Here is a 24,747-nt window from a genome sequence, read left to right as displayed (position 1 = left end):
GCATGTTTAAAAAGAAATGCAGCCGAGGGAATGGACAGGAGGAAATTTTAAAAAAGGCACGATGGGAAGAGGGCTACACTGGCTAGAGGGCTCTGGGACCTTCGCTGATCAACTGCAGTCAGTGAATTTGGCCCCGTTTAGTTTTGTTTTTTTTGTCAGATTCTGTTGTAAATGTTGTAGCTGTTAGTGTTTTGATCTAATCTTTGATATTTTCCATTTGTTTTATGCAGAGGTTAAAAATATTAAGGGTTTGAACTGAATGGAGATTCATCCCCTCACACACAGATCACTGCACACACCGAATGCTGAAATGTTGGGATAAAGATTTCTTCTTGTTAAATATTTTTGGAATTCACATCATGAAAGCACATGAGATCAAAGATTCTGCCTTTTAGGAGGACAAAAAAAACCCATATCTGTGTTTCAGTGGTTAAACTTTGCAGCACTGTGTCGTAGAAACTTTGTGAGTGTGTGACTTTGTACCAGTGGAGGGGTGAGGCTTGCTATCTGTCCTGTCCCGTGCGGCGCCGCTTAATAGTAACTCATGCACCACCCGTCCTGTTGCTGGTGGTCACCTAAGAGCAGAAACCACATCGAAGCTTCGGACCATCGCATATCTGTGCGCTAACACGGTAAACAGACTGTAGAAAAAAGAAAAAGTAAATACATTTAAATCATATGTGAGCCCCAGCCTACTGTATCAAGCGCTTGTGCTGTGGACATATCTGACATGCCATGAAAACTGTGTCTCCTCCCACTTTTTGCACCACAATGAAGCGTTGTAAAACCAGTACTGAAACTATGTGATGTTTTGTATGGTTCAGTAGTTCCATTTGTGCTCAGTTGTTTGTTGATGAGATGCTTTTCTTTCATTGTGTGTGTCTGTGCGCGTGTATGTATGTGTGTGCACTCGTTTCCACGCTTATGAGAATGTTTAAATGGAATGGGGAAAATACAGTTAGGCTTTAACGACTATCTTAGAAGGAGGAGAATTTATCAGAGTTTGCCAGAGTATTTGGACAGTTGACATCAAGCTTTTTTTTTTGGTCAATTATGACAAAACCAAACTAGACTCAAATATTTTGATATGCTGTAGCCGAGAAAGCTCAGGCAAAACCAAAAATATTAAAGGCTGAATTCCTTTAAGTTTTGACTATTTTAGGGCCCTTGCACTCACCTCTGGTCTGCTTTTGTTAGGCTGCAAGTGAGCCATCATTGATGTTAATATGTGAGCTGCACAGGCTTAACAAATAAGTTTTCAGTTAAACGTTAACAGTGATTCGTCAACGTTTGTGACCTTACAGTGAGTCTGCTCACGACTTTAGTCACACAGGTGGTGTGCAGATCCATCTGTATCCTGTTGCAAGTCCATATTTTTTTTTTTTATTCTTGGACTTTTACTGACTTTATTATTCAACTTAAAACAATTCTGTCCTGTCCCCCTCCTTTAACCTCCTAGGACCTGGCGTCCACATATGTGGACAACACATTTTGGGTTATTTAGACTAAAATACTCAATTTTGCTCTACAAGGGCCTGATATCCACTTATGAGGACATACTGCTACTGTTCTATCAAAATTGCTCTTTTCTTAAAAACAAAAATAAGGTTAAAAAAAAAAATAAAAATCTGGTAATTCTTTGTTTTTACATTCATCGGGCCCCAATATGCCCAAATATCAAAGAGAAATTAAAAATGCATGTCGTGGAAGAGTTCGGGTCTTAGGGGGTAGCTTTTTTTCCTGATTGGCTGCCCCTCACAAACAGAAGGTTTGAACAGGAAATGGCTAGAGCTTCTATGCTCATAAAATATTAACTTACATGAACCAGAGCTAAGAGCATGAGATTTTGGGTTGTGCATATCGTTAGCTTCATAGCATAATTGCCTAAGTCATTTGACTAAGTCAATGACTTAGGCAATTATGCTATGAAGCTAACGATATGCTTACCTGGTTACTTTGAATTGGGTGTGTTTAGTAAAAAATATTATGGAAAAAATATACACTTTAAATTTCATCTCCACTTTCTTTGCTCATAATTAACCTTAAAAATTAGATATTTCTCATGTTTTGCTTAATTGCAGATGGCAACAACAAGCCAAGACAGGGACTGCTAGTAGCAAGTTACGATGGATCTAAACAGTGCGTAAGATGATTTTAGAAATATCCACTTTCACAAAGCAACTTTAACATGGTCCAAATTTTATAATTAATGCAGTTTCAAAGAATCTTTTTCTCGACGTTAAGTATAAACTTACCTGTGAGTCGTTCAATTTTTGAACCCTTACCTAGAATATTAAAGACCGGAAGATCTAGTTTTGGTTTCTCAGTTTTCCAGTTTCTGTCACACCACATATAATCCGTATTTCTCCTTGGCTGATGTCAGCTGTTGGATAAATCAGCTGTTTGATCACTTTAGGGCACAGATTAACTTTGGAAAAAGCACCAAATGCATATAAGAGAATAATGATTCCCTATACTTTAAGTAGCTTTCCTGCATTTGAATTCTTTCAAAAGTCCTATTGTGTTCAGCAGTCAGGTTCTCCAAATACTTTGGCAAATGTGTGAAATGTGTTAAGAGTGTACCCGAGTGAACCGAGGAGCTGAAAAGATTTGTGAAAGGCTTAAAACAGATGTTTAAAGAGGATAATTTAAAAACCACAATCTTTAACAGCAACACTATATATGCAGTTTTACAAATGAAAGAAATATGCATGTCTACTTTCTGGTAATTTTTCACTGTTTACTTGATAAAGAAATGGAAACCTATGTTATTTGCATCCTCAAGGTTATGAAAAGGCTGAGATGTTAAAATCAAGTGATGTTAAATCGCTTTAAAATGCTTAAAAGATTAGCAAAAGCCTTAGCTTTTATGTGCCCCTTGAAAGTGAATTTATTGCATTGTAACCTTACAATAAAAAAAAAGAAAAAAAAAAAAGGGGGAAACATGTCAGAGTTTCAATTGGATGCTGGATTTTTGCATGACCATACAGTTAATAAACATACATTAAAAAAAGTGTGTTTTTTTTTTTATTCAAAGCTTTACTGTTAATGTAAAAAAAATTTGCAAGATAAACAATGTTAATATATAACTGGAGAAAACTGTGCCTGCAATGAGATAGCAAGTTACTTACATTGGTTAAAATGTGTTCATTACCCAACCCACTCTAAGGTCTATTGGTAGTTAAAGGTAACATGAAATTACAGAATATATTGGTTCATCCATTTCTGTACCATCCATCCCTTTATTCAGCCTACATTGCCTCCCATGTGCCTATTAGGGAACAAAGTCCAGTCTTCATGCATATTTTAAAGTTAAATGGGCCCTGGGAGACAAACACAATGTTCTATTTTCAGAGAAAATTAGAGGCTTTTTTTAAATGATCAGTATAAGTAAGAAGGGATCATTTGCAAGCACGCTGCAGAACATTTTAACTACTGCTTGCAGCAGAAAATACGCAACTTGCCTTTAAGAACTATACCTCTGACTCCTGGTCATCCTTCTCCCATCAGTGAGCCTGGATGAGGTTCGATTCCATCACTGACTTGATGGTTTGAAGTTGGCTGCATGTGAAGACGTTAATATCTCTCCTCTATACAAAGGCAGCCCCTTCCTTTCTCGTCATTTTATCCATTAATGGATATTTTATAACAAAGTCTGTTACATAATTATTCCCTTCATGCCTACATCATGATGGTAAAATTTATTGCAGCACTTCAGTACTAGACTGCATTAACTTTTAACTATGCGTATCTACACCAGCTATTGCACTGGCTATTTTATACATATTTGGGGTATTTAAATCTGACTGTGTAAAGTTACTCACACACCAATTCTGCTTAAATGTAATAACTCAGAAATCAAGAGTAATTCAGCAGTAAGATAAACAACCAAGTACTGCAAGAACTACATTTGAGTTGCTGTGTTTCACCTTTGAAAAAGGAAAGGACCACAAACAGTAGCTCAAATAGAACTCCAACACGATTCACACTGCAGCGCTGTTGTATTAGACTACACTCTCATAACAGAGTACCCCGACTATATATACACATGCACACACAAACCAAGAGCGCACACAGGTAGTCTTGATGAATTTTAATTACATCAAATGAATTCATGTAAAAGTGGAAAAGGAGGAAAACACTGGGTCTCATCACTGCCAACATGTTCAACACAACAGAAGTCTGCACATGCTCCGTTTGCACTGGGCAGGTCGCAGGTCACCTATACTTCAGACAGATTTATTAAACGCTTCCTTACGGAGTGTCTTTTTAGAATGTAAAGACTGTGCTTTTACAGTTATTCTCTGGATTAGAGCAGCAATGGAAGTGATAAATGAGATGCTTCAGTGCCATTTGGTGAAATGAAAATGAAGGGTGAAGATGAACTACATGTAGGGTTTTTCTCAGGGTGTGTCTCTGCCTTATAGGTGACCTGAAACACTCCCATGATAAGTCTCTACTTCTCTCTCACACTACCTTCACTCAATCAAGCTGTCATGGCTTCCTGTCCGAGTCCATTTGGCATCCTGGCATGTTTCCATTGAACACTGTTCTCTTTGATTGGATAAAGGAAGCGGGATGATTGACTGATTGCTCCATGCAGATTGTGATTCTTCGGACATGCTTCATGTTGTCTTTGTTTGTGCGTTCTGCCCAGTTACAAAATGTTTTATGACCATGGCACTGGGCAGAAGAAGGTCTGTCTCACTGGTTCAAGGTTGCCCTGTTGGCTGTTGTGTGAACACTGGCACTTTAATTTTAGTCCACAGACACTAGTGCATGTCTAACTGTCCGTCACACTGAAGGACACGTGGCAGTGCAATCTGCCATTGGAGTCTTAGTGGAAAGAAAACAAATAAAAACTGTCACTGTAACATTTTCTAATAATTTTAAGTTGTTTCCTTGATTCAAGGAAGAAAGAAGAAAACAGAGAAGGAAGCCACTTTTCTCTACTGAAGTGTCCTGGGTTAAAAAAAAAAAGGGGGGGGGGGGGGGGGAGACAGGCTTTTACAATCTTTTCTCACTGTAGACGGTCTCAGCAGATTCACCCTACTAGGCTTCAGACACACAGCTCCAAGGCCACCTTTCTCTGAGTCCCAAGCAAGCAAAGAGGAGTAGAGAGAATAGGAAAAGAAAGATGACAAGAAAGTTGAGAAAAATAAAAGAAGGAAAGGAGATGGAAAACAGACAAAGGAGAAAGTTAGAGATCAGAAGCTGTACCAGCAAAGACAGAGACGTGACAAGGGAACACAGAAGGACGCCTGGATCTACATGCAAGAGGGAAGGATTTGAGCGCTACACCAAAGCCATGCAGCAACAATAAGCAGCCTGCAAACACCGACTTCTTCACTCAGCAGTCGCCAACAGCATGAGATGCTTTATGAAGGAGTGGGAAACGTTGAGCTGCTGGAGCCGAATGGCTCGTCTTGTCGAGGGATTTGAGATCCAAGGGGGGGGGGAAAGCAGCATACACTGAGAGCTACACGGTAAAATGGCCCATATGCCATGCAGACGGGTCTCATCAGGCTCCTTGAACAGGCGTTTGGCACCACAGTGACAGTGAGGGGATGGACAGGACAGTGAGGGAGAAGGGTAACAGCTTAGAGAAGCAGGGGAAAGCAAGCGCACAGCAGGATGGACGACATCTGTTACACCATGTTTTAGGTTCCCATGGAGACAAGACTGACCCCACCCTCCCCACCCCCCTCCCCCTTTTCCTCCCGCTCGCTCACTCACCACGCGCTCACAGCATGGTAGCAGACAGACGAGGGTGGGGGGGACAGGGTTTAGCAGCTTTGCTGCGGCTCCCCGCTCCTGCTTTTAGACTTTCTGCCCTCCACATCTGTAGGACAAAGGCAACGCTTATGTTACATCTGCAGAGTGATGACAGACCATTTTCATTTACTTCATACCTGCGGATACTTTGAATCAAGATAAATACAATATAGCAACTTCAAAACAGCAACTAAAGAGTACAAAAGCAGAAATAAATAAGGACGTAGATACAGGCAGTTCAACTAGTATTGGCACAACATGTAGTGCTCGTCTTTGATTATAACTTAATGATAGCAGTCTATACAAGATAGGTCAGTCTCAAATATCACCTCAAGTTATCCAACTTGTGGCGTGTCAGGAGAAAATACCAAAAGGAATGATGTTCGCTTCATTCACAAAACAACCTCAAATGAATCAACTTACAGTATCAACTCCACGTTCTAAAAAAAATAATTAAAATACCCCCAAACAATCATAAACTGCGTGAAACCAAATCACTATTGCCATGCTGTATTCTGTGTCCTCTCCGTCAACTTTCACGTTTCAAACTAAAAATGCCACCCTGATTGTTTTGGGAATGAAGCTTCATCATTTTGTCACCAGCCCAGGAGGTCAGCTTAGATCCACCAGATCATATTAATCCATTTGCAGAGGGGAGCAAACACTCCAGTGAACGTGTACACAGCAAAGAAAAACAGAAAAGATATCAAATGTAAAAAACAAACAGCACACACCATCATAAGAAACAAACTGATGAAAACCATTTTGATCACAGCAATCCAAATGAAAGTTTCAGGTCAAACAGACAAAACAAAGCCATGCAATTTAGGAGGTGAAAAGTGGGACTTGCCAAGAATCACCATAATAAACAGAAAATGCAAAGTGAACCTATTATCTGACTTTACTATGTAGAAATTGCCCCAGAATGCTTTGCTCATTATGCTCATTATAAAAAATAATAAAAAAAAAGCTTTTCCTGCTGTTTTTATGATTCCTGGTGTGACTTGAACCGACTTGCTCTGTGTGTTCTGGCCTCACATGAAAGCTTTAGATAATTCTCTATTTCTTCTCATTCCCAAGATAAAATGTATCACCTCACTGCAGCAGATAATAGTATAATGTTAGCCAGGTAAAACTTATCTGATGAGGTAAAAATAATGTGTGAAAGGGTATTGGACGGAAGAACAGTCAAAGTCCCGCATCATAGAAAAGAAAATGGGGGTTAAAAAAATATTAAAAATGAAAGTAAAGTCACCAATCAGCACCATAGCAAACAGGGAAAAATGACCCACATACACCACACAGAGACAGACAGTACTCTGACAAATACATGCAGAGGAAATGGCTTTGCTCTTTATCCATCCTTTTGTTCCTCCCTCTTCAAGTCAAGTATTAAAATCAGCAAACCAGAAACCTCCCCGTCATTTAGATACAGCCGTACTCGTACCACAGAGACTCCCTCTCCTCTGGGCTCAGTGACTGATCCGGATTATTTACACAACTCTGATCAACACCCTCGCTGGATCTCACCTGGCCGTTTGATTGGCTGTGGGGGGTCTGGTTTTGGGTGCGAATGTGATGCGGCACAGGAGGAGGGTGGGTCTTATTTGTAACAGGAGGCCCGCTGATGTTGCTGACTAAGGTGGGGTTAAGAGAAAGGAAGGGGAGGTTTTTGTCTGCTGACTCACTAAAGATGGAGTCCATGAATACAGATTCTACAGTGAAGGAAGGGCCGAGGAAAGACTCAAGGGTGGAGAGGTCGGGGTCCTCCGAGCTATTGCAAGGTAAGCTGACTGACTTGGGCATGGGGGTGATGGTGGTGAGGGGTCCCTTAAGGTTGGTGCTGTTGGGGTGGTACTCACTGGGTGTGGGCTGCGAGCGTAGCCCAGCCCTGGTGGAAGCAGCAGCAGCAGGAGCGTCAACCGAAACGGGCTGCCGGTTGTCCTTGGACAGCAGGTCGTGGATGCTGGTACGCCGTGTGGTACCTTCAGCAGTGGAGATGACACTGCTGGCCCGGGGCAGGGTGGAGGAGGCTGAATCGAGCCGTTCGGAGACAGAGGTCGCTTTGCCCTGTGAAGACAGGCTGGCGCGGATTGGGGCGGAGCCTTTCACCCGTGTGCTCTCGGCCTTCCGCAGGGAAGGGCGTCCTGGTTGTCCGGAAGACCTCGGAGGCCGGTCAGCGCTGACTGCTGCTGCCTTCCCGCTGGACGAGCGCAGTATGCCCCGGCCCTTTGTGACAGTGCGTTCTTTCTGGCCGTGCTCAGAGGAGGTGGAGAGGCGAGGAGAGTCTACAGTGAGGTTCTCCTGACTGCCAGACTACAAAAGACAGCAAACAGCATTAAGGACAGAACAAATAACAATGGAAACAATTCACGTCCAACTCCAAACGTTATCTGAACTGACTAATAAAGAAGAACATGTTCGATTTTAGTCCACTTCATATGTAGGCTGTAATCCAATAAATCTAAGAACAGCACTTATAGCAGAATTTCAGGCCTCACCTCTGCAGGATCAATACCCTCATCCAGGAACTGCTGCAGGGAAAGCACCTCGTTCCCTGGGGATCCCGTCTTCCTGATCTGGGACTGGACCGCGCTGCCCGCGGCGGCGGATGGGTCAAGAGATCTGCGCAGCTGCAGGGGGCTCTGGTGGGAGGAGCGTGAGGAGGTGGGCTGCTGGACGGGGCTGCTGCCGCAGCTGGACCACACCTCCTGGTCCAGACTCAGGCTGAACTCGCCGCTGCTCTCGCTGTGAGGCCTGCTCAGACTGCCGTTCAATGTGCCTGCAGGACGAGGGGAGGCATGGATTACAAGATTTCTGATTGCATTAGTAGTGATCAGACTACCCCACACTTTCAGAACACACCATGCAATTTAAAAAGCATTATATTGAAAAAACAATCTCATAATTTAACTCAGATCTAATTTTATTACCATCATGACTTATTGCTTTCTACCCAATGAAGAAAAGAGAATGGCTTAAAGTTGAACCAAACCAACTTGATCACATTTTTGCGCGAGAAAAAAAAATTAATTTTTTGAGAAATGATGAGAGAAACGAGATGAAAGGGAGCAAAAGAAGAAGACAAGAGTAACAAGTGGATAGGAGCAGAGGAAGAGGAAAGGAGGAGCATACCTTTGCCCTCCAGAGGAGAAGTGAGGTGGGAGTTATTGTTACTATTACTACTGGTGGTCCTGTTGCTATGAAGACTGGAGGGTCTGGCGGCTGGGTAAGGGACGAGAGGTAAGACACATGCACACATACATTCACAGTTAGGATTTATATCTGTACACGCTTACATGTATCCACACCAACATGCACCAACGCGAGGAGTAACACGTATACGGACGCCAACACCCTGACAGAACGTCTCCTGCTGGGGGAGCAGATGGCACATGCCAGGCAGAGGGACAGGAAAGGTGGCTCAATGCCAGGCTGCAGCCCCAATATGTCCATTCAATAAACAAAGGAACTACTGACAGAGACGGCAGGGACACCCAAATATAAGGAACGATTTCCCACCAATAAAGGGGAAGTGACTGACGATACAAGTGTGAGTCTGTTAGTAATTAAAGAGGAAATGACAGGCCATGTTAGGAACTGAGAAGGAAGACAAAGAGTAAAAGGAAAGGTGTGAAGACAACATGAACTTGCTCTTTCCAGTGCTGACAGGGACAGCCCCAACTGAAAACCAGTGACCGTGAAATCATCTCAAACCGGTTTTCACGACATGCTTGACACCAAATTAGAATTTCAAATCAACCCCAATGTTACAGATCAGTATCAGAGTCAGAAACCAGCGGATTGCTTGTGGCCCCACAGTGATCCTCAGTCCTGAGTAACTGTCACTTACTACAGATGCTACAGGACACTCTGCACACAGCGCTCAGACCAACAGCACAACGATTCAAATGGCAGGGAGACATATACCTCTGTGGCCCTGATAACAAACAAAAAAAAATACAATGCAACACACCTAAAGGGTAACATGACAACTCAATACTGCTCAAAAATAATAAAGTTTAATGAAACGCAGATGGAAACAAAATTTTTTTTACAGAGTCTGGGGGAGGGGGGAAAAAAATCAATACACGTCTCAAACTACCATTAGTGTCTACAACATCCGATGACCTAATGGCTCATACATTCTGAGCAACATCCGGTGTGTGAGTGAGACTGGGCGTCCTTCAACCATTACAGTGATGAGGTGGGAAATGAGTCTCACTATAGTCTCTCTCTCTCTCATTCTGGGAACAATATCCTGTGGAACCAGTTTATTGACCATCAAAAGTGCAGATGTTTGCAGCACTCAAGCACAACAAGAGAAATCTGTCTGTAGACCTAACTTAAGGAATGTGTGCCAGTAGTTTTGTGGCTGTTTAGCAACTGGGTCATCTACATTAAAGCGACACAGACCTGATCAAGTGTTGCCTGGATCCAGATTAACTGCCCTGGATAACACCCTAGCGCCTGTATTAAAGTCAATCCTGCTTTCAGCAAAGGCTGATCTGTCTCCCTCTCCCCGTCTCTTTTGCTCCCATCTAACTCTAAATCAAGCTTAATCAAAGTGCAGGAAGGCAGCCCAAAGATTATCAGTGGGACTCCTGAGGACATGACCTGTTTTTTCCCCCCCTCATTTCTTGTTTAAGGGGCCGTTAGATTCCAGCCTGGTGCTGAGAGACTGCAGGCGCTTTTCTTTGACACAGTTTCGTGCTGATGTCGTGTGAAGCTTTACTCTACCTTGACTCTTGGGATCATCCAATGAGCCGGCGACATCCTCGCAGGAGGCATTGTCTGTTGAGATAAAGGGTGCAGTCATGCTACGGCTTCTTTTCACTCTGTTCTGAACAAATTTCGTCAACTAAATGCAATGAGGAAATTAACACAATGTATTTCCACAAACAGGCATCCTGACCTTTGACCTGAAGCCTGTGCTTGGCTCTACTGTGACTTGAACTAGGCAGGGTGAGGGTGGCACAATCAATGGCATTGGTGGAAAAGGCGAGTTCCTTCATGCGCTGCCCGCTGCGCCTGCTGCTGCCCGTCATGTTGGCATCTCCGGCTTCAGCCCCGTCTAGATTCTCACTGCTGCCCGCCCACTGAGCCTCAGGACCACCTGCCATTGCCATGGTCTGAAGCAGGTCATTCATAGCTAGGATGGATGGGTTGGCATGAAGAAAAAAAACTGAGATTAGACATTTTAATACATATAATCTTACCTCAAGTAATGGCTCAGGATTTATAGCCATTTTATCTTACAGAAGTCTCAATTTAATCCATCTAGACTTTAAAGGCAAACTAAAATCAGAGAAACTGGTCGCTAAAATATGCTTACGATGGAAGAACAACCTTGCAAAGATTTTTTTACAACATTTTTTTTGTACACAGGACACTCATCTAGGTCCCTCTTGGAGACAAAGGCTAAGTTACCATTGGGAATGTGCCTAGAGACATTACAGGAAACAGACGTGGCCTCAAAGAATCCTTCAATAATCTAAAAGGATTCTGTAAAAGCAAAGGTGGCGGTTATCCCGCTGCTGCCCCAGCAGAGCAAATCAACTGACAAAATGGAAAATACATTAGCCAATCATGTTTAAGTTTCATATAAGAAAAGCACGTCTCATATTCATTATCTTAGCAAAGATGCGCTGTAATACTGTATCATGAATTGGCTGTGCTGAAACGAGAAGAGCACAGATCATGTGAGAAGTTGTGTCAGCACTGAGCCATTAGCAAAGCTGTAACGTTTTGAAACTGTGCACAGACAGAACTATAACTTCTCTCGGCTTTCATTTAGATGATAGCAATAAACATCTGTACAGAGGCTTTTCAAAATGGCTACCCAGTGCTGAGACTTGCTTCTCGAAGGACTCTGACAGGGCAGATCTAGACTATAATTATCAGTGGATATAAGTCAATATTCAATAATAAATTCATGCTATAGAATAACAGGTCCAAGCCTTTTAAAACTCAATGCACTTGCAGGCATACAGCATTATAATAACAATAATATTTTAAAAGCCAACAACATATCAACCAAAGTGCACGGTCGGTCACAGCCAGACACTTTTTGACATCCCTGACCGTCTCTATGCACTTTGATTACTGAGCCGACAGCGAAGAAGAAGCATGGAAACATGCAAAGCTGCTCTGAGCGACGGCGGTGGTGCTGTGCACACACACACACACACACACACACAAAAATAAATAAATCAGAGCGAGGCAAGCCCATGTCAGCAGAATAAGATCTGAAATGCAGCACGCTGACAGAGAAGAGAGAGAGACAGACGGAGGGAGAGAGACAGAATAAAGGCTCCATTTCAAGTCCTCCATGGTGAGTGCGAGCGATGATCAAGCACTTAGTGATTTTCTTTGTCATGCTGTAATCAAAGACGGGAGCACACATTTCTCAGGCGCATGAAAGGCAAACCCACAGTCTTTCCCGCTGTCTCACCTGAACACACACCCTCTCTCTCTCACACACACACACGGCCTTTCATTCAGCATACACAAACAAAATAAAACCACAAAGCACACAAGAAAGCTGCCCATTGCACATTACTGTAAGTGACCAAATGACATGGTTTTGGTCCAGAGGTGAAAATGAAACAAAAGAAAACAGAAAAAAATAAATCACCACTGTTCCTATAGTTTAGCCCTAACAAACACTAAAGTTAGTGTTAAGGTTGTGTTAATCATTCATCTGCAAATAGTGAGAGGAAAGTGAGTAAAGACTTGGAAGATACTCTACAGGAGAAAGTGGCGGCGGCAGACGTGGCGGCAGAAGTGATGGGATGGGTGGGGATTACTAGGAAAAAATTTTAAGGACAAGTCACTGATGTCACCAGGTATAGCAGAGCGGCAGGGGGATGGGATAAATTCTATAAAGAATTTAAAAATTGATCCTCTGGTAGGTCCTTTGCAGACATCTCTAAAACATGGATGATAAAACTCTGGAGTTTTAAACACTGAATTCTGCAGATGTGACTGAAAACTGAAGTCCCTCACCACCGCCACCCTGACATCAGTGACTGCTCCTCCTTTGTTTCTCCTAGCGCGACAAGAGGAGGGAGAGGAGGCAGATGAAGGCTAGCGTGGCAGCTAACAGAGATCTTACACATGGAGCGCCGGTAGATGGCCTTGGCCTTGTCTTTGTCCTTGGATCTGTTCCTCATGAAAGGCAACCTTTTTATAGCTGTCCGATCACAGCCAGAGACAGACAGGTAGGGAGGGAAGAGAGCGACAGAGTAAGACCAGGAGGGAGGTGAAGGAAAAGCAAAATAAAAGAAAGAAAAGAAGGGCAGAACAGAGGGATGTGGTTAATGTTGTCACAAACAGAACCAGGGGAGAGAGAGCTGAACTCCTGGACACCTTAACTGGACAACAGACAACACTGCAACAGACACAACAACAACTATAATATATGACTTTAAAAACATGTGGATTATAATATTAGAGAGCCTATTAGATGGTTAGTCAAGTGTAAGGTATTTCAATCTATACAAATTCTCTCCATATTATTAAAAATATACACACACACATTATTGGATGCCCTTTGGATGGACTGAAATGCCTTCCACTGACTTTCTATATGTTCTGTATTTAAGGGCAGGCTTTTGTATAAAACTACATTGTGTAAACAATAGAAAAACAGACACACATTATGCAAAACACACACCGTCTCCTGCACACAATCAGCATCATCCGCACATTCTCATGTTAATGGTTTTGACCACTGTATATTACATTCTCAACTTATTTCCAGGCATTACATTCTGTACACAACACAGCACATTCCACACCTAGATGAGACGACAAGATGAAAATTATTAAAGGGTGCAATCAGGAGAACAAGAAGGGGCAGGTTAACAGCAAAAAACAGCACTACAGTGTTTCCAGCAAAGACTTTCCCAAGAACCTCAAAGAATGAGAGGTTTATAGCTGCTGTTCCAGCACACTCGACTGTGTAATTTCTGTACTGTACGCAAGTGTTTTAGCAAATGTTACTACATGGTTGTTAAAGGCTACGTTCTCTTTGTCTTACCTCTTATCTTGTGTGTTGTGAAAAACAGATTCATTACACTAACTGACAACTTTGTGCTACATAGCAGAAATATGTGGCTTAGTTGTTTCTTGGTGATTACAGTTAATGTCAGTACAACTGAAAACAACCAACCAAGCCAGGTCGCGATAACCAGGCAACGCATTGCACCTTTTAATATCTACGATGCTATGATACAGGACGTTTCTTATTTACGAGTGAGCTGAACAGATCGACAGGTTACCTGAGAGCAAAGCATCTTGGGATTAGATTTTTTTTTTCTCCAATATTTAAACCATGAGGTGCACTTGATTCAGCTCGACCTTGAGCGAGTATGCTGGCAACATATATGTAGTCCAAATTATTCTGCAAATTCCAAGATATTAAATCTTACAGCTTAGCAAATGACAATGACTCCAGTGACACGAAGCGAAAGTGTTAAAGCGACTTTTCTTCAGAAATGGTGGACATGCCAGTAACTACATAAAATAGTACTATTCTTCAGTGATTGAGTTTAATAGCATTGGTAGCAGCTGACTGAGTGCACCTCAATTTGTTTCAAACACAAGAAATGCTTCTGCATCTTTAACCGGGTCTGAGGTCAAGAGTCAGCCTGCACAGCTCAGCCGTAATGTCTACGACAGCTGAGTGATATGGACAATGGACTCACAAAAACATGCCCTGAAAGACGTGACAGTCGGGTCACAAACCCCTCCCACCCTCCCCATCCGCAGCATACCATTGGAGGAACCCTGCACTTGGGCATGAGACTGCTGCCCTCTCCTCCCTTTGCAGAGAGATATAAAGAAGCAAAGGAGCAGTTAGGAGGGAAGACCCATTCAGTCACTCAGGCATACAAAGCCACACTCACAAAGTAGGCCATTATGTGTCAGTGAAGAAAGTTCAGCATCAAATTAAAGCTGTTAGCAAATGTTTCACTAATTCTGTGTGTACTACAAAACAGTATTTTAAGAGTTTCCCTTCTCTTTGTAACAAAAAAATATTGTGAACACATTAAAAGAAGTTCCTTCAGTGATGGTTGAAACTATAACTGTGCAATCTTGTGTGTGTTTGGTTCTTTCAGACTCACTGCTGCTCATGTGTGAGAGCGTGTCATCTAGCGAGTTGGTGCCCGAGCCTATGGATGAGCTGTCCTGGCTGTCCTGGGGAAACATCAGAAAACTGTCTCCAAACTCTGATCGAGATGGAGTCAGTGTGAGAGACCGGATCCTGTCCCGGCTCTTCGGCTTGATCAGCTTCTTCATCTTTAGAGTAATCCAGTTGCCGCGCCTGTAAAGCAGAGATGAGACAGACACTCAATAACAGACAAACAAAAGGAAATAGAATTTTAAAAAAATCAATACATAATCATATAAAGGATATATAAGGCTAGATGCATTTGAAATTTTATTTTAGGCCAAAAGCCCAAATGACTATCAGGGTTAAGAAAAAAATTTTTTCACTATACAGCTGTATGATGCTCTGCAGGTAATAAATATTTGATGCACTCCCTTCCTGATGCTGCACTGCTTTTCCATCTCAAAATACAAGACAGCATGTATGCAGAACTTTACCAATTTGACTCAATTTTATGTCATTTAAAGGAAACAAATTATGCACCTGCGTGGAGGTGAAGGGTCATAGAACTTGTACTGGTCCATGATCTTCTCCTCCAACTTCTCCTTCTGCCTCCTCAGCTCATTCAGCTTATCTCTGAAGGTTGGACGATGAGAAGATAAAAGCACAGTAAAAGCAGACAAGAATGCATACACTCTAAACATAAAGGCAGCATATTTGCATTTACAAACACAGATACATGGTTCTGGCATATTTCTTTGTGAGTTTTACATGTATTGTCTTTGCTCTACGTGGAACAGGTCCTTGCTCTCCATGGTCTGCTCCAGCAGTGTGCGATTTTGTAACATCAAAGTCTGGATTTGGTCCAACAGGTGACGGTTCTCTTCCTCCAAGTTTCCCTTCAGCTGGCTCAACAACTAACACAAACATAGACAGATACATTCATATTTGGCTTTAGAAGCAGTGTTTTGAAATATGATACATTAAAAAGGTAGACACCATGAGAAAACCTGAAGGGAAGAGAAGAGAGACTCATTACCTCACACTGGTTGGTTAGCTTGGTGGAGGTGATGTCCAGCTGCTGGTACTGCTCCTTCAGTTTAGAAAACTCAGCCTCCAGCTTGGTTTGGTCCAGCTTTGCACTGTTCAACTGGCTCTTTAGGTTTTTATGGTCCAGCTGGAGATTTTCATTGTCCTTCAAGAGCTGACGATAGGTGCTATTCAACCTGAGGAGAGAGAAAATCGACTCCTTGGTATTCGGCCTCATTGATTTAATTCAGTCCCTTTGATGAATTAGTGCTAATGTGAGCATAATGTTTAAGGTTATGGAAAAAAGGTTGAGCTGACCTATCATTTTCCTCTTTGAGCAGTTTGTACTGGTCAGCTGTAGCTTGGTGGGTCTGATTCTCCAGGGCCATCTTTTCCTGCTGCTCCTTCAGATTCTTCTCCAGCTCCTCCAGCTCCCCCTTTCTCTGCAAGAGCTGTTTGTACCTACATACGCAAACAGACACACACCTTAACACTTATGTCGTTAGGTCCAGGACCATATTTCCTTGCAAAAGGCGGCCAAACTACAAACTAAAGTCACAAATGAGACTTAAGCTGCAATTAGACTTGAGCATGTGCCCATCCCAAGCTCCTAAACCACATCTCACTTGTCCTCCAAGTCCCTGTGCTGCTGTTCCAGGCTCTTGTGGGAGGTCTTCAGCCCACCGTGCTTGCCGATCAGCGCTTCATATTCGGCTGCCTGCCTCTCGTGGAGCGCTGCCAGCTTCTCGTGATCGCGCAGCAGCAGTTCATAGGTAGCTCTCAGCTCCTCTTTCTCCCTCAGCGCTCCTTCACGCTCTCCTTCCACACTGCTCTGCTGGGTCTGCAGCTGGGCGTTCTGGGCCATCAGGGATGCGCTCTGTGAGCTCAGAGTTGAGTTTTCCACCTAAGAAGAGGACAAAGGCAGAGGGAGAAAAGGACATATTACGCAAAGAGGTGATAAGAGTGATGTGTGGCGTGTGAATAAGAACAGCATTAAGCCCCTTAAATCAAACATCAAAGAACTTGGAAGCAGTAGCTGATGGGGCTTTGGTCTGTAGGGGGCACTCTTCCCTCAACCTGCTCTCCTGCTTCAAAATACTACAAAACATCAGCATGAAAGCTGTTTCTTTACATGTTTTCCTTTATGATCACAGCAGCACCCAGTTCTCAAATCCCTCTACAGACATGACTACTGTGTTTATTCACACTATGAACACACACACACACACACACACACCTGGTGTTGCTACAATTTCTACCTTTTTAAAAAAAAAAAAAAAAACAAAAAACTCTTAACTACCTCTAGCCCACCCCACATACAAATGTCCTCAAACAGTGCCCAATTCAAAGCAACACATGCAAACAGAGAAATAGCTACTGTGTAAATCCCTCCACCCTTAAGAAGGGTTTGAATTACTGCCAAACAGGGAGGACAAGTGTAAATCCAGAGCAGAGAGCTAAGCAGCCGGGCAAGGCAACAGTGCAAACAGGGCAGTACACAGTGGAGGCTATAAAGGCACGATGCAGTGCCATCCAAGTCAGAACGGCTAACAAAGCTCTGTTGCCTACTATATGCATGGTTGCCAGCTTTCTGCAAAGTCAATTGCTACAGAACCCAAACTCTCTGTTCTCAAGAACTGAGTAGAGAGCTTCATGGAAAGGGTTTTAATGGCATAGCAGCTGCATTCAAGCCTTACTTCACCAGACAGAAAAAATGGTTGGATGCAGTGGTGCAAAGCACTCCACCATTGGACTATAGAGCAGTGCAGGCGTGTTCTCAGGAGTGATGAATCACGATTCTCAGTCTGGCAATCCGATGGATGAGTTTGGCGGTTGCCAGAAGAACGGTACTTGCCTGACTGCACTGAGACAAGTATAAAGTTTGGGTGATGCGGGATTTTGGTGTAGGGCTGTTCTTTGGGAGCTGGGCCCAGCCCTTTAGTTTCAGTGAAAGAAACTCTTAACGTTTCAGCATACAAAGACTTTTTGGACAATTTCATCCTCCTAACTTTGAGGTAACAGTTTGGGGACGGCCCCATCCTGTTCCAACATGTATCATTCTCTGACTTCACAAATGCGCTTCTGGAAGAAGTGTGAAAAATTCCCCATAAACACACACCAAGCTGTGAGAGGTGTGACGGGATTACCTGTAGTTTGGCATTCTGCGTCTGTAGCGTTGTATTGTTCTCCTGTAAAGAGGCCGTCTGCCTCTGCACAGCCACTATCTGAGCCTGCAGGTTGGAGTTTTGGGTTTCCAGTTGTTTGAGTTGGCTCCTCAGGGCCACCTTCTCAGCCTGCAGAGTAGCATTCTGGGAAGACGACACATGATATTAGACAGGAAAATATAGAACCAAAATTCACACCATAATTCATTCCTGACAGTATCTAAACTTACATTCCTCTCCACTTCAATGAGTCTGTCTTTGACTTTCAGCAGTTCTCTGGTTGCTTCATGGCTTTCTTTCTCCCATTTACTGACAGCCTGAGGGTCTTCCCCCACTTTAGGGGGCGAGCTCTGCACCATCCTCTCCTCCTCCTCTCTCTGCCGGAGCGCCTCGTAGTTTTTCTTCACCTGGGGATGAAAATAGTAAGTCAACAAAATTAAACATTTCAATTCCTGCGACCGCCTGTTCATGGCTCATGTTTTTTCACAGCTTTGGATTAGATTTGTGTCAGCAGGTTCAAAATACAAACACCTCCCTGAAGGAAAGCAGACATCTCCTATAGCACATCAGCCCTTATAAATAGATAAAGTGCAGACAGAAACGAAGAGTGGATAAAATAAATAATGCATCGGCCTTGACAAGTCTTCGATGTTTTCATTGTTTCTAGTGTTTGAGTGTACGAGAAAGATGCTGGGACACGCTGATCTCAAGTGGACAAGCAAGCATATTCAAGTTTTTAATAATGGGGTTTTCTTTAATGTGGCAATGCTAAACATCTGTAAATGAACAAGTTTTATATTAAAGTATTTTTTTTTAAAAAAGGAGCCAGTTGACATGGTTCAGGCATCTAGTTAGGATGCCAGATGGGAGGCCTCAAGAGACAGAACAGGCTGGGGAGTTCGGGAATGCTTTGGGATTGCCCAGAAAGAACTAGAGTGTGGCTGGAGAGAATGACATCTGGAATAGTCTCGTCAACCTGCTGCCAGCACAACTCCACTTTAGATAAGCAGAAGACGGCAGACTCACAGATACAAATCCATATTTTTAAAAAATTCATTGGTTGTGTTACAAACCGTTTTCAGCTCCTGGCGAAGCTGCTGGTTAAGGTTGGAGGACTCCTGCAGTCTTGCCTCAAGTGCAGCAATTTTCTCCTCTTTGATCTCCAGAGTTGATTTCAGGGTCGACTCCAGTTTGGTTTCCAGGAGCTTAAACCTGACGATAAAGGTTCAGGTCAGTCCAGACGAGTGTTTGTTTTTGCAAAGTGAGTTTGTGAAAGAAACGCTGTTTAAAATCAAAGCATGTCATTTACACCTCACCAGACTTGATTCATTTTAAGCCTTAACTTTAAGTGATTGTGCTTTGTAATAATTCTGATTCCAAGCAAGCTGACAGGCTTCTCATACGAGCTGAATCTGAGGATGGTTTAGCTTTTGTGTGCAGATATAATATTCACCTGTCGTCTGAGCTCTCGTCATGCAGGAGCCTCTCTTTGTTCAGTCCAATCTTTTCCAACTCATGGGTCAGTTTCTCAAGATCATTGGTCATCTGCTGAGTCCGCAGCTTCTCACTCACAAGCTCCTAAACACACAATTACATGCTTTTGAATTCCATATTAGCAACAGACATATTATTAAAAATAACCCAATCAAATTGGTTGCAAGGTTTATTAAAAGGGATATAAAAACAAATTTTTAATCACAAATTCTTAATTCTATCAATATTTGTTTCAATACACAATGAATGGCCTCTACAATATATAAATCAAGAGGTTTGATATGTTTTGAGATGTCTGATAGTCTAACAGCTATTTTTACCTCTCTGAGCGTGACAAGGGTCTTCTTATCGATCGTGGCCTGTTTGACCAGCTCCTTTTTCTCCCTTTCCAGGTCCTTGACTCTCGTACAGGAGTCCCTGAAAAAGATCATCTCCTTGCCCATTGTCCGATTTTCCTTCTCCAGGGTAGTGATGCGCTGGTTGCTATCATCCAGCTTTGAGTCGCGGATCTCAGCCTGCTGCCTCAGTCGCTTGTTCTCCTTTTCCAGGAGCTTTTTGTCTTTCTCTAGCTGGGAGCTTTCCAACTCCAGAGCCTTGTTCTGGAGGAGAAACGAATGTAATGGAGAGCAGATGGTTAAATATGATTTGGGATTACTCTTTGTCTAAATGCCTTGTTTGGCTGAACTTGGACAAAGATTTGCTCAAAAGGCCAAAAATGTATACGACAAATAATCTGGGTTAATCCAACTCAGCTGGGAATCGCGCTATAATTTCAAAATAAACTAAAAAGAATCAGAGCGGCAGTACAATGCTCCTTAAGCACCAGATCATTTTTCACTTTTTTGATTTATTTAGGAGAATTCAGTCTGCTGAAACTACATTTTTTGAGCCAGTGTGACTGACCCCATTAATCAATGCCAACAAAAGTAACAGACGCCTAAAGCTGTCCCACTAGTTGCCATATATTTGAGCTGGACAAATAACTGCAAGTTCCTCAAAATACCTTTAATTCTTTCATTTTCAGTCCATTTCCACATTTAAGCATTACCTACCTCCTGCTCCAGCTGCTCGAGACGTTTACTGGAGATCTTGAGCTCCTCCAGGTTACGCTGGAGGGACTGATTCTCAGACTCCACCTCTTGCAGCTCTGCCTCCAACTGCTGGATCTTCTTGCTGCTGTTCTCTAAAGCCTTCTGCAGGCGCTGGTTCTCAGTATCTAGGCCCTGGTAGCTCACCTGGGAGAGGAATAGCCAGATTAGGAAATTCAAATCATCTATGAACTAGTTGTGCTTCTCCCTGAAGACAACTATATGTCAGATCCCCTGTAACAGCATTCAGTGATAATAAATTACAAAACTAAAACGGATTCTTCACATTCTTAAATAAACATCATCTTCGTTTGTGCCGAGATGGCCACTAATCTTCATTTGCATATATCTGCTTTATTTCTCAAAGAAATTTATTCCCACAGTTACATCTCACTGCTCTTCAATCACATATGTACCCGCTGTATGACCTGTATTACCTCTAATCTCTCAGTCTTCTTAGACGAGGCTTTGAGCAGCTCCAGACTGCGTTTCAGTTGGCTCTTCTCGCTCTCCAGCTCCCTGTTTTCGGCCTCCAGCTGAGCAGCCTTAGCCCCCGCCGAGCGGAGACTCTCAGCTGAGCGTCGAAGCTCCAGGTTCTCCTGCTCCAGTTGAGTGTTTTCTTTTTCCAAAGCCTCCAGCTGGAAGGCCATGTTTTTCAGGGTGTCCAGCTTCTTCTTGAGGCGGCGGCCTTCTGCCTCAAGCTCACTATTCTCCTTCTCCAAAGAAGCCACCTAAACACACACAGGAAACAAAGATGAGAAGCAAAGCATTTGGCAATACCACCAAATTCTTTTCATCTTACTCCAACAATTGCTTCCAAAAAAAAAAAAAAAAAAAAAAAAAAATCTGAATGTGAGATAAGATAAGAGGATGAAAACTTGCAGACACTGTCACAAAATGCACCTGACCTTTTCACAGGTGATTCCAAGACTGGCAACTTTCTTCTGCAGGCTCTCGTTTTCCCTTTCCAACTTCTGTATCTGAATTTCCAGCTCTTCTGCTCTCTCTCCTTTCTCCTTCATAACTTCAAGCTCTTTGCCTGCAAAAATAGATGTTTAACAACAACTAGAATGTTTATCCATAACATTTTTATAGCACATGAGGAAAGATGAGGGGGGGGAAAAAAAACAAAAAAAAAAAACAACCTACCATTACTAACTTGCTGTAATGAACCATAAAAAATAATAAACATGTCACTTACGCAGCTGTTTCCTTTCAAACTCCATCTTATTTAGTTTGGCAGTTGTCTCACAGATCGACTCGTGGAGAATGCGGTTCTCTTTTTCCACATCCTTGACCCGGGCCTCGGCACCCACCTGGCAGCGCTGACGCAGAGACGACACGGTTTGGCTCAGGTGCTTGTTCTCCTGTTCGAGACCCTTCATCTGGAGAGCACATATCAGTTTTATTGAAGGCTAACAGACAACTTTAAGATAAATTATTTACTTTTGGGTGAATTCTATGCTTAGTGACCATTTTTGCAACAACTAGCTTGGCTGCATGAGCCAGTGCTGGAGAAAGACTTTCATTTAGTTTCTTTTAGTCTAGTTAGATAAACTCATTAAAATTCAATTGACATCAAGAAAGAAAACTAATGATGTGTTAAAAAAAAAAAAGCAAAGAAAAAAAAACAAAAAAAAAAACAGAAACTTATTAGGAGTATGCAAAGCTGTTCATGTATTTTGGAACATCACATTAGCCACATCTCATTATGTTCCCAGCCAAGTGCATAGATTTTGCTGCAGTAATCCCAGTGTTCTCTCTGTGTAGCTAATCAAGGCCGGATTTTACAAATCAGACACTTAAACTAATCAAAGGTGTCAGATTTAGGTCTAACGGCTGCAAAGTCCCTGCAGACGGGCAGCGAGCTAGTGCATCTGGGCGACAGAGTGCCAGAAATCTGTTCAGTCAATAAAACATTAGTGGAGTTTCCACTAAACAGTTTTTTGGAGCCAAACGCAAATCAATTACACAAAGATTGCTTTCAAGAAAACTAGAGACTTCAGTAAATTACACAGCCGTGTAGTAGTCGTGTTGTTTTAATGAAATTTCCAGGAATGAGAGTCAGTAACGGTTTTGTGGAGAGCACAGCGTCTATGTCAGAGCCCCATTTGTATTAATGTGTCTGAGACTGTCCAATAAACTGGAATGTTAATTACATTTTAAAGGCACAAAAATATTACGCAATTGGTTTTCAGAAAAGCTGCTCTCTAAATCAGTCAGTGAAGTATCATTCTTGAAAAGAGGCGCAAGGGGAGAGATTTAAATCAAAGTCAGGGCTAGCTTTCCAAAGCTAATTAGCTTTTTACCAAAAACTTTCCACTCCAGGTTATTATTTTTTAGAAAAATATATTTTTGATATTTTAGGCACATTCACAACTGAGTAGGATGTGACCACTCCAAAATATATTTGGATTACTGACTTCTAAAAATTGTGCATATTATTTTTTACTGATGACGTGTCATTTCCTGTAAGCGTGTGCATACCTGTCTCTCTGAGTTTTCTCTGAGGGTTTCCAGAGTCTTCTCCAGCAAAGCCTTCTCCTTCATCAGGTCAGTACTGAGAGATTCGGCACTGCGGAGCGACTCTCTGTCTGCTGTCAGTTCGCTCTCCAACGACTCCAACTGCAAACAATAATTAAAGCAAGTTTGCGATTTTTGTTCTTGGGAGTTTTTCTTATTCTGTTACAGAATAAGAAAAAGATGCACAGGAGATGGTCTTGCAGCATCAATTGTGTGGACGACATATCATAGTCACAAAGATGGCAATGCAGTTATTAATCTGTAACAAATGCTGAATAAGTCACCTCATTCTGTCACTAATCTGCAGAGAGACACATAGAAGCAGCTGTTCACACATTAAAAGTAAATATTACTGTGGCTCGACTCTTCCAGCAGCTGCATTCACATTTTAATGTGCTCTGGCTCCTCAAGCCACTCAGAAATCTAACTCTGAATTTTCTCTTTGTGAGAGACGAACACAATTTCAAGCCTTTTATTCAACGGCCACAGAGAGAGGCTTATGTTTCTGAAAATAGCTGAGAGACTTCTCTTAGCAAGGGGCACTGGTGTGTCAAACACTGGAAAAGAAAAGGCAATGCAGGGCTCCCCGGATTTATAGGTTTGCTTTCAACCTCCCATCCACCCCTTTCTATACCCTCTCTCCTCCTTTCTGTCCATTTCCTACTGAGGGAAAAGGTCTAGAGTCAAGTACCAGGATGATATATTTTAGAGGAACTTGGTGCAATATGCTAATCTGATAAAGGACATAAATTTTAGCCTCAAAAAACGATGTAGAGCTGCAAATCTATACTAGAACACACACAGAATACCCACTTTATTTCAGTCATAGAAATGAACAGTGAACAGGACCTACATGTGAAACTATATATCCAGTTTTTATTGGGGAGGACTTGGGGTACAGGCAGGCATTTCTCCTTCGAATAACATAATCGGAAACATAGTTGTCTGCGTAACTTTGAGTCATTCGACAAACATCAGATATGTTTAATCCAAACAGAAAACAGGAATTTACTTTCAGCTAGTTCCCAGAGAGAACAATAATAAAATATGACGTCAATTCTTACTTTCTTGCTCAGCTTCTGGTTTTCCTGGTTAGCTTTGACCAGTTTTGTCACAGTGTCCTGACTGGCCGCTGCTCTGAGTTCCTCAACCGTCTTCAGCAGGGTCTGGTTGTCTTTCTCCAGCTTTAGCAGACGGCTTGACGTTAGCTCATTCACCTCCTCCCCCAGAGACTTCTGAGGGGCTGAAAAATATGGATTACAAATAGCAAATGTTAACAACTAAATCCAAAGAATTCTGTTTTGATTTTTGATTAGTTCGTTACCAGGCCTCTGGAGAACTTCAGTACATGTTGAGGAGCTAATTTAGCCATTTAAATCAGCTGTGTTGATTCGAGGACATCTAAAACCTGCAGGGGCACCGGCCCTCGTGGACTGAGATTGCCCACCCCTGCACTATGGTATAACTTTACAGGTCTTAAAGCCTTTAAAGTGCCATTTTAACAAACAAACTCCCACACAAAGTCTTTATCCAGATCCCTGTCTTGTTAAACCTC

The 24,747-nt window shown here is 42.5% G+C and overlaps 1 protein-coding gene across 7 annotated transcripts in view; it reads right to left on the bottom strand.

Annotated features, from left to right (window-relative positions):
• Window positions 1-4,078: 4,078 nt before the first annotated feature.
• The window catches only part of ccdc88ab (coiled-coil domain containing 88Ab), a 63,853-nt gene continuing 43,184 nt past the window's right edge, over window positions 4,079-24,747 (bottom strand). For 2 of the 7 annotated variants that reach the window (XM_026191122.1, XM_026191123.1), the window contains 26 exons: window positions 24,257-24,435; window positions 23,157-23,294; window positions 21,871-22,054; window positions 21,578-21,708; window positions 21,107-21,400; window positions 20,634-20,816; window positions 19,902-20,180; window positions 19,541-19,665; window positions 19,161-19,299; window positions 18,318-18,494; window positions 18,070-18,231; window positions 16,549-16,826; window positions 16,241-16,384; window positions 15,933-16,119; window positions 15,665-15,810; window positions 15,437-15,529; window positions 14,907-15,106; window positions 14,556-14,603; window positions 12,893-12,970; window positions 10,691-10,927; window positions 10,516-10,569; window positions 9,629-9,715; window positions 8,911-9,000; window positions 8,277-8,557; window positions 5,737-8,091; window positions 4,079-4,962 (listed from right to left, as the gene is read on the bottom strand). In XM_026191122.1, coding sequence (XP_026046907.1) covers window positions 7,201-8,091; window positions 8,277-8,557; window positions 8,911-9,000; window positions 9,629-9,715; window positions 10,516-10,569; window positions 10,691-10,927; window positions 12,893-12,970; window positions 14,556-14,603; window positions 14,907-15,106; window positions 15,437-15,529; window positions 15,665-15,810; window positions 15,933-16,119; window positions 16,241-16,384; window positions 16,549-16,826; window positions 18,070-18,231; window positions 18,318-18,494; window positions 19,161-19,299; window positions 19,541-19,665; window positions 19,902-20,180; window positions 20,634-20,816; window positions 21,107-21,400; window positions 21,578-21,708; window positions 21,871-22,054; window positions 23,157-23,294; window positions 24,257-24,435 — 4,805 coding nt within the window. In that variant the 3' untranslated portion in view covers window positions 4,079-4,962; window positions 5,737-7,200. Of the gene's footprint in view, window positions 5,090-5,736; window positions 8,092-8,276; window positions 8,558-8,910; window positions 9,001-9,628; window positions 9,716-10,515; window positions 10,570-10,690; window positions 10,928-12,892; window positions 12,971-14,555; window positions 14,604-14,906; window positions 15,107-15,436; window positions 15,530-15,664; window positions 15,811-15,932; window positions 16,120-16,240; window positions 16,385-16,548; window positions 16,827-18,069; window positions 18,232-18,317; window positions 18,495-19,160; window positions 19,300-19,540; window positions 19,666-19,901; window positions 20,181-20,633; window positions 20,817-21,106; window positions 21,401-21,577; window positions 21,709-21,870; window positions 22,055-23,156; window positions 23,295-24,256; window positions 24,436-24,747 lie in introns of all 7 variants that reach the window. The other 5 variants (XM_026191128.1, XM_026191125.1, XM_026191124.1 and 2 more) reach the window with 5 other exon arrangements.

This window comes from Astatotilapia calliptera, chromosome 13 (assembly GCF_900246225.1).
Source record: "Astatotilapia calliptera chromosome 13, fAstCal1.2, whole genome shotgun sequence".
Lineage (NCBI taxonomy): Eukaryota > Metazoa > Chordata > Actinopteri > Cichliformes > Cichlidae > Astatotilapia > Astatotilapia calliptera.
Note: the sequence above shows the minus strand (reverse complement) of the source record. Positions and strands in the feature narration are given on the sequence as shown.